This window comes from Papio anubis, chromosome 14 (assembly GCF_008728515.1).
Source record: "Papio anubis isolate 15944 chromosome 14, Panubis1.0, whole genome shotgun sequence".
Lineage (NCBI taxonomy): Eukaryota > Metazoa > Chordata > Mammalia > Primates > Cercopithecidae > Papio > Papio anubis.
The window spans coordinates 85974139-85986304 of NC_044989.1; the positions used below are offsets into that span (position 1 = coordinate 85974139).

Genomic DNA, 12166 nt, shown 5'->3' on the forward strand with positions numbered 1-12166 from the left:
CCACTGCACCTGGCTGGTTTTTTTTTTTTTTTTTTTTTTTTTGAGACGAGTCTCACTCTGTTGCCCAGGCTGGAGTGCAATAGCACAATGTTGGTTCACTGCAACCCCCACCTCCCAGGTTCAAGCGATTCTCCTGTCTAAGCCTCCTGTGTAACTGGGATTATAGGTGTGTGCTACCACGCCCGGTTGATTTTTTATATTTTTAGTAGAGACGGGGTTTTACCACGTTGGCCGGGCTGGTCTCGAACTCTTGACCTCAATGGATCCACCTGCCTTGACCTCCCAAAGTGCTGGGGTTACAGGCGTGAGCCACTGTGCCTGGCCAACAAACTACACACCAGACTTTCTACCCACTACCAGGGGAGACAGAGGGATAGTCTCTCACAAAGCTCTGAAATTGCGGCAAGAAATGATTGTGCACCAGGGAGGGATGGGGCAGAGGCCTCTTCTAGGGAGCCATCTGTCCCTCACTCTGTCAGCCCTTCATTGCCCATCACAGCTGTCCCCAGAGTCAGCTGAGTCAGCAGGCCTGTGACAGCAGCAGGCGAGGGAGGAAGAGGGGCCTCTGCCAGCTTGTGCGAAGCCAGCCCCATCATCCATTGGCCCAGGACAGCCCCTTCCCTCCATACTGCAAACTGCTGTCCACCAGGATTGCCCCTGGCTTTAATGTGAACCCAACCACAGAGTTCAGTTGGCTGTAGGCCCTTCCACCAGGAACGTCTTGGGCCTCTAACCTGAGCACCTGCTCTGACAAAAATGTCCTGAGGACTCAAGGCCCCTTGCCCTCATGGGGGCTCCTCCACATGCAGCTCCCTGCCCCACTACGTCCCCCTATTTCCTCAGGGACAGACCTCTCCCCACACACTTGGCCCTAACCTCATGTTCAGAAAGTTCTTTCCTTTCTACCCCACCTAAACTTCACTTGCCTTTGTGGGTTCCCACTCTGCTTGGAGAGGAATTCTTGTGTCATCAGTACCTCTCTTCCACTCCCCTCAAGAATGGAAACCTGGCTTTCCCGTACTGGCCCCCACATAACCTCCCATTGGCCTGGCCTCCTGCTCCCTGGCCCTACCTTCCCCTGGTGTCTCTATCTTCCTGTGCTTCCTCATATTTGAAGTCCAGATCACATCTCCCTCCGTCTTTCCCTTCCTCCCTTCTTTTTCTTTCTCTCTATATTGATTTTTTTAAATTATAAAAATAATTAATGGTGTGGCACAGTAGGTCACACCTATAATCCCAACACTTTGGGAGGCTGAGGCAGGAGGATCACTTGAGGCCAGGAGTTTGAGACCATCCTGGGCCACGTAGCAAGACTTCATGTCTACAAAAAATGTTTAAAAATTAGCTGGGCCTGGTGGTGTAAGCATATAGTCCTAGCTGCTTGGGAGGCTGAGGCTGGAGGATCACTTGAGTCCTAACCTAAACTTGAGGCATGAGTTTGAGGCTGCAGTGGTCTATGGTGGTGCCACTGCACTCCAGCCTGGGTGACAGGGTGAGACCCTATCTCTAAAAATAAATAGTCCTGTCTGGGCACGGTGGCTTACACCTGTAATCCCAGCACTTTGGGAGGCCGAGGCAGGTGGATCACAAGGTCAGAAGTTTGAGACCAGCCTGGCCAACATAGTGAAACCCCGTCTCTACTAAACATACAAAAATTAGCCGGGCATGGTGACGCGTGCCTGTAGTCCCAGCTACTTGGGAGGCTGAAAAAGGAGAATCGCTTGAACCTGGGAGGCGGAGGTTGCAGTGAGCCGAGATCATGCCACTGCACTCCAGCCTGGGCAACAGAGCGAGACTCCATCTCAAAATAAATAAATAAATAGTCCCAAGACTATACAGGTATAACGCTATCACACTTAGTTTTTTCTGGTTCCACCTTCCCAGGAGACACCCATACCTGGGTTCACTGTTTGGGTTTCTTGGCATCCATTTGGTGGTCCCACTGACTCTGAGGTTTCATCCCCAGATTAAAGTTCTTTTTTTTTTTTTTGAGATGGAGTTTCACTCTTACTGCCCAGGCTTGAGTGCAGTGGCACAATCTCGGCTTACTGCAACCTCTGCCTCCCAGGTTCAAGCTATTCTCCTGCCTCAACCTCCTGAGAACTGGGATTACATGTGTCCGCCACAATGCCTGGCTAATTTTTTTGTATTTCTTTAGTAGAGACAGGGTTTCACCATGTTGGCCAGACTGGTTTCAAACTCCTGACCTCAGGTGATCCACCCGCTTCAGCCTCCCAAAGTGTTGGGATTACAAGCATGAGCCACCACGCCTGGCTGGATTAAAGTTCTTAACTGAAAGTAAGAGAAACAGACTCTAGCTAGTTTAGGCTGGAAAATAATTTATTAAAACTATTCTGTAATTCATAGTATCTCCAGCAGGGCCAGAGAGTTAGCCAGGAATAATGTCCCAAAGGTCACAGCCAAGCCAGCCTGACAGAGCCATCCTGGGCACTGACACCACTGTTTGCCAATGCCACTGATTTGGGCCCTGGGTGGTGGCGCTAAGGGCTCACCCCCCTAAGCCTCTGGAAACAGGATTTGGCTGTCACCACCCTCCCAGGGTGCCTTCGTCTTGGTGCCTGCTACAGATTCAGAGTCTGGCATGGGGCCTCTGGCTGGCACAGCCTGCACCTCAGTGGCAAGGGGAGGTTGGGAAGGCCTCACCTGGCTTCTGCAATTGGAAACGAGGATTCATGAGGTGGAGAACTCCCCAAACGTAGGGTATGTTTAGCAGCCAAAAAGGATGGCAGATGTCCCCTTCTGTTCTTGGTGAGCCCAGCCACCCACATCTCCGCAGCTCTTCCTCCACATGCTGTGTTCTCCCACCTCTGAGACCTCTGACCACAGCCTGCTTACCTGTCCCCCTGCAGGTCCTCAGAGCCACCTCCATCCTCCTCCTTGCAATGGATCCCACTCCACTCACACCAGGGGTCCCGGCTACACTTCGCCATCTGCTCTGTCTGCTGGCAAAAATGACCTTGAGTATTTCTTCCATATGTAGGTTTTTGTCCACGGTTCCAGGCTCATAACTCCCACAGCTCTGTTTAGAGCCTTTGGTTATGATGTTGGCTGTGTTAGGCTTCAGGAGCAGGCCTCAGGAAACAGAATCTCTCTGGCCTTGTCCTGTCCTCCTTTCACCTGCCCAAGGCTGGGCTCTAATCTTCCTCCACCTTTGTGATTGTGTGACCCTAATTCCAGAGAGGGTCCTGCCTCATACGCTGGGGGAAGGAATGCTGTAGGCATGAATCTTCCATAAAAACCCGAGAGGCCTGGTTCAGAGAGCTTCTGCATAGCTGACCACGTGGAGGCTCCTGGAGTGTGGTGTGCCCAGAGAGGGCACGGAGCCTCCACACCGGTTCCCACTATTTCTGCCCTACGCATCTCTTCATCTGCATCCTCTGCAATATCCTTCGTAATAAACCAGTAAACATAAGTAAGTGTTTCTCTGAATTCTGTGAGCTGCTGCTCCAGCAAATTAATCAAACCCAAAGAAGAGGTTGTGGGAACCCCAGCTTGAAGCCAGTTGGTCAGAAGTTCTGGAGGCCCAGACTTGTGCCTGGTGTCTGAGGTGGCAGGATGGACCTGTTGGGGACTGAGCCCTCAACCTGTGGGCTCTGACTCTGTCTCCAGGTAGGTAGTATTGGAAGTGGATTGGAGGACACCCCACTGTGTCTGCTGTAGAGCTGATTGCTCACTGGGTGGTGGGGAGAACTGCCCACCCTGCCACCATGTTTGGTCACAGAAGTCTGCTCTGCGTTGATTGCTGTTGTGTGAGAGCAGGGGAGAAATCCATTTGAGTTTTTTCTAAACTAGGCTATGTGTTTTCTGAGGGTGGATTTAGACTGCCTTGGGCCCATGGCCTGTTCTCAGTAGCTGAGACCTGAAAAATTTGGAGAATCACTTTGTGCTGTGGAAGGACCATAAAACAGGCACTCAGGTGCTGCCGGACAATGGGGCATTATACCTTCAAAATGTGAATTTCTAGCAAGTGTGCTTCTAGGAATTCATCCCAGGGAATATCTATGGTGTGTACAGAGCAATTCCGTGCCAAAGATGGATAAAGAGGATATCCCAATCTGCCTGTGTGACGACATGAGGCCACAGAGGCAGGCCTCTTTCCTTTCCCTTCTCCCAGATCTGCCCAGGCCAGTGCCCCACCCAGATGGCATGGACTCTGCCCTCTGCCTGGGGCCCTTTCACTCACCCAAGCCCTGGCATTTGCCTATGCAAAGCCCTGAGCAGAGAAGGGAGGTGGCTAGAGGGAGGGCAGCATGCACTGGGAAACTCGCTCAGCCTGAGGTTTACAGTGGGGTGGTGTCCAGAACCTCCTACTGACCCTGATTCCAAATGAGGCCCCCTTGGGTGAGGGAAATTGCCCCCTGCCTTATGGTTTAAATGTGGAAGAAAGGTCAGCTAGGAGTGGAGGACAAAGAATAGACCCAGTAGAACCAATTCTGGGTGAGGATTTGTTCTTCTTGTTTTTTCCGTTTTTCCCTTTGTACCAAATGGGCCCCCCGTGAAGCCACCCCAATGACTCTTCTTGGTTTCTTGGATGCCCTTTGGCCTGCAGGTCCCAGGAATTGTCTGGTCTTCCCCTCCATCCCTGGGTGTCTCTCCAGTGCCCCCAGCCTGGCGGCCTCCAAAGATGCAAGTACATGGGCTTATTTCTCCTTTGCACCAACAACCAGGATGCCACCGAAATAATAAGCACCAGAAAGCTCCAGGGCCTTAGAAGTCCTCGTGTCATCATTCATGATCGGGGTCTGTGTTTCCTCATTCCCTGACTTAAACAGTCAGACACCAGGCCCCGGCCCTCATTTTTATCGCGACCCTTCTCGGAAAGTCAGAGTTCCAAAGTTCACTCAGGTAACAGAGCCCCTGGAAGTCATAAGCTCCTTAAGGAAGGTCACAATTAGCACTGCTAATTCCATCGTAGGAAAGGAGCGTCCAGACCCAATCCTGGTGAGGTACAGGATGCTTAGCTTTTAGGGCACAGGCTCTGAGGCAGGCAGAGCTCAGGTTGAATCCCATTTCCAACACTTGCTAATTGCATGACCTCAGGAAAGCTATTCAACTTCTCAGAGCCTCAGTGTTATGACTGAATTGTGTTCCCTTAAAATTCATATGCTAAAATCCTAACCCCCCATGTGACTATTTAGAGATAGGGTCTTTAGGGAGGTCATTAAAAATAAATAAGGTCATGGGGGTGGGGCCCTAATCTGAGAGAGTGGGTGTCTTCATAAGAAGAAAAGTTACCAGAACCGCCTCTCTCTGCGCGTGCACAGACAAGAGGTCATGTGAGGACAGAGAGAAAGCAGCTGTTTACAAGCCAAGAAGAGAGGCCGCATCACAAACCAACCCTTATGGCACCTTGATCTTGGACTTGTAGCTCCAGAACAGTGAGAAAATGATATTTCTGTTGCTTAAGCCACATAGTTTGTGGGTTTTGGTTATGGCAGCCCGAGCTGACTAATATACTCAGTTTCCTCATTTGAAAAGCAGGGATAAAACCAGTACTTGCAGCATGACGTTACTGTGAGAATCCAATGAGGAAACACACGTAATGCCTGCCTGCTTCGTTTTCCTATGGCATCTTCAATGCCTGGAACAGTCTCTGGCAGACAGTGGATGTTCAATAAATACCCACTGAATGGATAAATACATCCATCAAAAAATGAAGCTGCCACACTAAATATGAGAGCCTCTTTCTAAGCACCTCCCTCACCTTCATTTCCTTAATCATTGGTTACCACTCACCAGCAAACGACAACAGCAGTAAAGCGTTTAAGAAAAGTGTCTGCAAGGCCAGCCTGCTGTTTTTAATTGGATCTGCCAAATAACGTAATGTTGTCTATGAGTTGAGAAAGGTGACACTGATCAGAAAGCTGAAGGAAGCCTGAGAACCCTGGTCCAGCTTAACTCTTCCTCTTGTTGGGCAGAGGGGCTGGAGACCACAGACGGGGGAGGCCCGCCTTGGGGAGGCTCAGAGACCTGGGGTTGGGCTTTGGGAGTGTCCTGGATGAAGTTGGTCTGGGGTTGGAGGCCACAGCAGATCTACCTTCCTGGTGTTTAGGAGATGCAAATGATGGGAACAATGGAGCCCTTGTCCCCAGGCCATTTGTGGCAGATCCTGGGCTCCAGGGAGGCAAAGCTTCTCTGCCTCTGCCATGGTAAGATGTGGTCCCAGGACGGGACAGCCCCAGGTACGCAAACCTGCCCACCCGGGAGGCCCAGGACTCCGCCACGGAGAGGCATCCCGGCTGCACTGACCCCTCTACTCTCTACCCTGGCTCTTTCCAGGACAAGCGCAGTGGGAGCAGGCCCCGGTGAGTACTGGGGCTCCTCTCTCCCCTGCCTTCCCGTCTTGTCTCTCTCTACCCCTCCTCTCCTGGGCACAGCCATCCCAGGAGCTGTGCTGACTCTGCCTGGCTCCTCTCTGCCCAGGGAGACCATTCACACGCCTCCACTTCCTGTCAGCACTAGGGCTCCCTGACTCCCGGCTTTCCCAGGGCACCAACTCATGCAGTTATGCGCCCACTGGCACCAGCTCTGTCCCCAGCCTCCTCCTCTGCTGCCCTGCTCCCAGGGCCTCTGTCAGTCACATTGTCATGGATGTGAATGTTCCACAACACAGCGTCTGTCTCATACAAACTCAAGGGCCCCTTGGGCAGAGTTGACTAGAATGTGCTTGCAGGCTGTGGCCACCGCTCCCACCCCCCAGATGTGTAGGTAAGTGACACAATGGGTCAGGGGGGCCCAACAGACTGGGATCCCTTGCAAGTCAGGTCCCCCCAGAGTGACTCTGCACACCTCCAGCCTCCCAGAGCCTAGCACTGCTGAGTCACAAGGGCCTAGCTCTCCCATCTGTCTTGGCCAGAATCAAGGGTGCGGGGGACAGAGGATGGGCATTGGTGGAAGGGCCCCTTGTTTCCAAACTGCCTACCTCAGTGGCCCTGCGACAGCATTGGAAATACCTGTGATGAGTGGTTTCTTTGAGTTGAAGCACTGAAGCTGTCAAGGGTGGGTGGTTTACTATACTGGGGAAAGGTGGGCAGGGAGGAGGTGAGGCCAGCCTGTCTGTCCAGACTCCCCAGGTTGGAGAGAAGATGCTCCCAGCCCTTCCTTTCTGCCTGCCCCAGGGACTTGGAGACACAAGGTGAGTCTGGCTACTGAGGTTGGGGTGGGGGAGGCAGCTGCTAGAGCCTGCCCTGAACACCCTCTCCCCTCCATTCCTGCTGTGCTGAGCATCCCTTCCTCCAGGCCCAGGAGGAGGACGAGGAGGAGAATAAGTACGAGCTGCCGCCCTGTGAGGCTCTGCCCCTCAGTCTAGCCCCTGCCCACCTTCCTGGCACTGAGGAGGACTCCTTGTACCTGGGTGAGGGCTGGGAGGTGGGAGGCAGGGAGACCAGGTGCTTGGGCAGGGCAGGAGGGTCCCCACAAGACAAGAGGGCATAAGCCTTGCCTCTCCTCCCCTCCCCGCACTGAGGCAGCAAGGGAGGCCTCAGCTGGCAGTCACCAGGGCCTCTTGGTTAGGCAGGGAGAGAGAGAGATGAAGGAACTGAGGGAGGGAGGAGGGGAGGGAGGAAGAAGAGTGGGAAGGGAAGAGGAGGAGTGGTGTAACCAGGGCAACAGCGGGGGCCTGGCATTCCCCTTCTGAGATCCCAACACTTCTTCAGGCCAAGGGCGGGGGTGCTGGGAGAGCCCCGGCTGCCGCTGGCATCCCACTCCCACTGCTCAGCTCCTCGGCCAGGTGGGGGCAGGGAAATTGCCCGCCTCCAGTTGCCATGGAGACTGGGCTGTCAGGAAGCCAATGAACAAGGGGAGTGAGGGAAGGAGGAGGAAATGGAGGCTGGTGTTGGGGGGGGCGGGAGGAAAATGGGAACCTACCTGGGAGGAACCCACCAACTCACAACACATGCGGTCTTTTCCAGATCACTCTGGCCCCCTGGGTCCATCAAAGCCATCACCACCCCTGCCTCAGCCCAGCATGGTGAGAGGCCTCCCCAGAAGTCCCTCCTTCCCCACTCGCCCCACCCCAGGCTGCCATTTCCCAGTGAGTGAATCTTAGAGGCATCTCATTTGCAAGATTCCCCCACATTTGCATTCAAGAGGCCCCTGAAAAATCAGATGCCAGATGCATGAGAAGCCAGAGCCTTGCTGCTGTCAGTCACTCCTCCAGCTGGCCTAACCTGGTCCTTCCACCCTCCCCTTCAGCTTCCCCCACAGTGCCCTTCTCATCTGTCTGAGGGGGAGAGGAGGGGCTCAGCTGCCCTTCCCTTGGATTCTGGTACCTGAGGACCCCTCCCCATCTCTAGAGTGAAGAAATCCCTTCCTCAGCTGCCAGTCACTGCCAGCTCCCAGTCTCACCTTTATCCCAGTGGGACTTTATGGATTTTGAAAGCTACCACCTTTATCATACATTTCACTGGAATTTTTGTAAAAAGCAGGGAGCGATTCACAACAAAGAAAGAGCCACAGGGTAGAAGCAAAGAGAAGAGTCATCCCTTTTGTACATTTTTTAAAGCTACACAGATACAAGTGGTCCCATCCCATCCTATTCTGCCCCATCCTTGCCCTCCTGGAAGGAAACTGGTGCCTCAGTTTCCTTCCATCATCCGCCCTCACGGGCCCCACAGTGCCCACAGCTGACGGGAGCAGTGAGCCTGCTGGTGGCCAGGAAGCAGAGACCTGTCTTCGGGAGGCGAGGTAATGGTGATGTCCTCTCTTTCTGTGGCTCCACCCTGGGACAGGGAGTCCTCCCACCGCGGAGTAGAGCTGTGCTTGCCTGACATGGGTCTCATACCCTGCCCTTTCATGGCACTCCCCTGGCTGTGCCCCTTTATACCTACCAATCCTCTAAGGTAGGCAGGCAGGCGGCAGTGTCTCTAATGAAATGAATGAGGAGACTGCGGCCCAGAGATACGAAATGCTGTGCCTAAGATCCCACAGAAGCAGTCTGCTCTTTTTTTTTTTTGGCTCGGCTGCTCTGATTTTTTTTTTTTTTTTTGAGTCGGAGTCTCGCTCTGTTACCCAGACTGCAGTGCAGTGGCATGATCTTGGCTCACTGCAATCTCTGCCTCCTGGGTTCAAGTGATTTCTGGCTAATTTTTGTATTTTTAGTAGAGATGGGATTTCACCATGTTGGCCAGGCTGGCGTCGAACTCCTGACCTCAAGTGATCTGCCTGCCTTGGCCTCCCAAAGTGCTGGGAATTACAGGCATGAGCCACTGTGCCCGGCTGCTATGATTTTTTGAACAGTCCAAAGTCTTTGGAGCCAGGCCTGGCAAGTTTGCTGGGAGGTCAGGACAGGCCATACCATAGGGCTGTGCAGAGAACTACTAGGGGATGAGAAAAGCTTTCTCATGGGGTTTCAAAGCTGGCTCTGAGATGCCCTCCTCAGAGGCGCCCTAAGGAGTCTCCGTTCTTTCAGCCTCAGTCCCACTGAATTCCTTTCTGCTCCCTGCCCTGCGTGACAGGTGGTTCTCTCCTTTTCCTTCCAGAGCAGGGTGCATCATCCAGAGTGGTGAGCAGCCCCTCCATCTCCGCCTCACTTCCCATGGTTCTGGTTAGGAAACTGCAGGGGTGGGGTGGGGGGCTAGAGAGGAGAAATATCCCTGAAACCAAGGGAAAAGGCCCAGAGCAGGGCCCCTGCCCCTCGGCCACAGGCCCCTGGCAGGCAATGAGCCAGCTGTCCTGAGGGTGCTGCCCAGGGCTCCTCCTCACAGTCTCAGAGAGCCGGGGCCCATGGGCACCTCTGAAGGGGAAGGTGCTAGTGGGATGCCCCCTCTTGGACAGAGGAGAAATCGTAATCATTCAAGCTGGCTCCCAGAAAGGATCACCATGTGAGGAGGGAGTGAGGTGCCTGCCACCCCTCCAAATCGATGGCTCCTCCCCCAAAACCCCTAGTCCTTAATGGAACCCCAGGACTGGGTAAACCCATGGTCCCACACACCCCTCCCTACCTTAGGTGCTAGGCCCTCCAAAGAAACCTGATGAGGACCTCTACTTGGAATGTGAGCCCGATGCAGGTGAGCCCCTCCCTCAGCTCCAGATCCCTCCTGCTGGAGTCCCTCAGCTGCCCACAGCACAACACTCTCTCCTGGCTCCATCTGCATCCCTTGCCATGCACACCTCAGGCCCATGCACGCCTCCTTCTACCCCCTGCCCCCGAAGCTGTCCCCTAGAAGCCACCTTTGCCCACCCCCATCCCACCCCAGCTCAATAATCTCCTTCTTCTAGCAGGAAGGAAATCGTCTTTTCCCTCTGTAGCCCCAGTTGGGAGCGCCTCCACTGCTGAGGTGAGGAGGGGCTGGGAGCAGGCTGTAGGGAGGGGTTCCGGGAGCAGAGCCTGAGAGTCCTCCCCCAGGAACCCTCTTGGGCTGAAGGATGCACCACCGTGAGAACACATATTGAACACACATGTGCGGCACCCCGCCGTGCCCCAGACAGGGACACCTCTTTTTTCTGCCTGCGGGGGACTCAGTTGAACAAAGGCGATGGGAATGCAAATAACTGCACCCTGCGTCCTCGGCTCCCCATGCCGGATCGAGTGCCCTGGCACGTCTCTGAGTGGCTGTGTGTATGCACAGGACAGTGACCTGCTGGCTCAGCCTTGGTACTCAGGGAATTGTGACCGCCATGCTGTTGAGAGTGCCCTGCTTCGCTTACAAAAGGTGGGCAGCCATGGACCCTGGGTCTTCTCCGAAACCCCTTCCGCTCACAAGCTGTAGCTGGCAGAGCAGTGGGGAGCAGGAGAGCCGGAGGGTTCTGGCCTCATGATGGCTCAGGGCAGTGGGAGGCCCATTGGAAGATGAGGTTGATGGCTGGGGTCTCCTCCACAGGATGGGGCCTACACCGTGCGCCCCAGCTCAGGGCCTCACGGCTCCCAGCCCTTCACCCTGGCAGTACTGCTCCGAGGCCGGGTCTTCAACATTCCCATCCGGCGGCTGGATGGTGGACGCCACTATGCCCTGGGCCGGGAGGGCAGGAACCATGAGGAGGTGGGAGCTGGAGGAGGCAGGGGCCTAAGGAGGGACAGCAGAGCAGTATCCCGGGCCCAGCCAAGAGCATTTGTCTCGGGAAAAACCCTCATTTTGTATCTTTCTGGGGTAGGCAGAAATGACAGAACCCAGAGCCCTGAACTCCTTCCCAGACTCCTGGCCCTCTGGTGGGGGAGGTGCCCCTCCTGCCATGACTCAGTCTGCATAGGGTCGAGGTAGGGGCCTTTGTGCCTTTAATGAACCCAGCTGGGAGGAGGATGGAGTCCAGGATCTTCAGACTCTCGTCTACTTCCCCCGAGGACTCAACGTTGCATCCAGCATTTGCCAGGATGCAAACTAGAGACACCCATCACACCGCTCCCCACGCTGGAGTACCAGGGCAGAGGCGTGCCCTAGGGTCAGTTTGATCTAGCCTTGGACATAGGAGTCTGGCCAGCGGCGTGCCCATGAGTGCAGCAGCAGGAAAGTTGTCTGAGGCCTGGAACGGGGCAGCAAAATGGCAGTGGAGCGGCATGGGGCAAACAGGAAGGAAGATATCTAGAAAAATGTCAAAAGTCCCTTTGCCAGAGTCCCATAGTTGCCTCAGGAAGTTGCTCCCAGCATGAGGCTCATGGGACTCACGGATGCTCTGCCTCCCTGGCCAGCTCTTCTCCTCCGTGGCCACCATGGTCCAGCACTTCATGCGGCACCCTCTGCCCCTTGTGGACAGACACAGCGGCAGCCGGGAACTCACCTGCCTGCTCTTCCCCACCAAGCCTTGAGGCCACAGTGAGGTACACACGGCCTTTGGCCCCAGTTTGCTTCTTGCCCCGCCCAATCTTGGGCTATCTTCCTCTCTCCTTTCCCACCCCTCCTCACCCTAGCCTTTCCCAGTGCCTGCAAGCAGCTTTAATGGGGAAAGGCTGCCTGGAAACCCAGGAACGGGTCCTGGAGTCCCCACCCCGTGCTCACCTAGAGCCTCACACTGCCTTCTCTGTTGCCTCTCCAAGACTGACATCCTCTTCCCAGCCTCCAGGAATGCAGGTGTCTGCCCAGTTCACTAAGTCCTGGATGAAGGAACCATGGTGACCTCTCACATCTACTTGGGGGCCGAGGGCACCCTGAGAGGGACTGGCCTGCCTTTTACAAGTTTGCTTTCAATAAATAAGAAAAAATTGTTGAATAAA

General features: G+C 54.5%; 1 protein-coding gene across 6 annotated transcripts; it reads left to right on the forward strand.

Annotated features, from left to right (window-relative positions):
- Positions 1-4870: 4870 nt before the first annotated feature.
- On the forward strand, positions 4871-12166 carry SH2D6 (SH2 domain containing 6). 6 transcript variants are annotated; one of them, XM_031655308.1, is made up of 15 exons: positions 4871-5399; positions 6074-6203; positions 6301-6326; positions 6695-6729; positions 7086-7156; positions 7261-7375; positions 7932-7990; positions 8637-8706; positions 9501-9523; positions 9968-10028; positions 10240-10298; positions 10590-10673; positions 10842-11000; positions 11645-11773; positions 12009-12166. In XM_031655308.1, the coding sequence occupies exons 2-14, from the start codon at positions 6168-6170 to the stop codon at positions 11759-11761; spliced, it is 915 nt and encodes a 304-aa protein (XP_031511168.1). In that variant the 5' UTR covers positions 4871-5399; positions 6074-6167; the 3' UTR covers positions 11762-11773; positions 12009-12166. The 6 variants fall into 6 exon arrangements, with proteins under 6 accessions (XP_031511168.1, XP_031511169.1, XP_031511167.1 ...); XM_031655309.1 differs by having other exon boundaries at positions 11990-12071; XM_031655307.1 differs by having other exon boundaries at positions 11645-12166.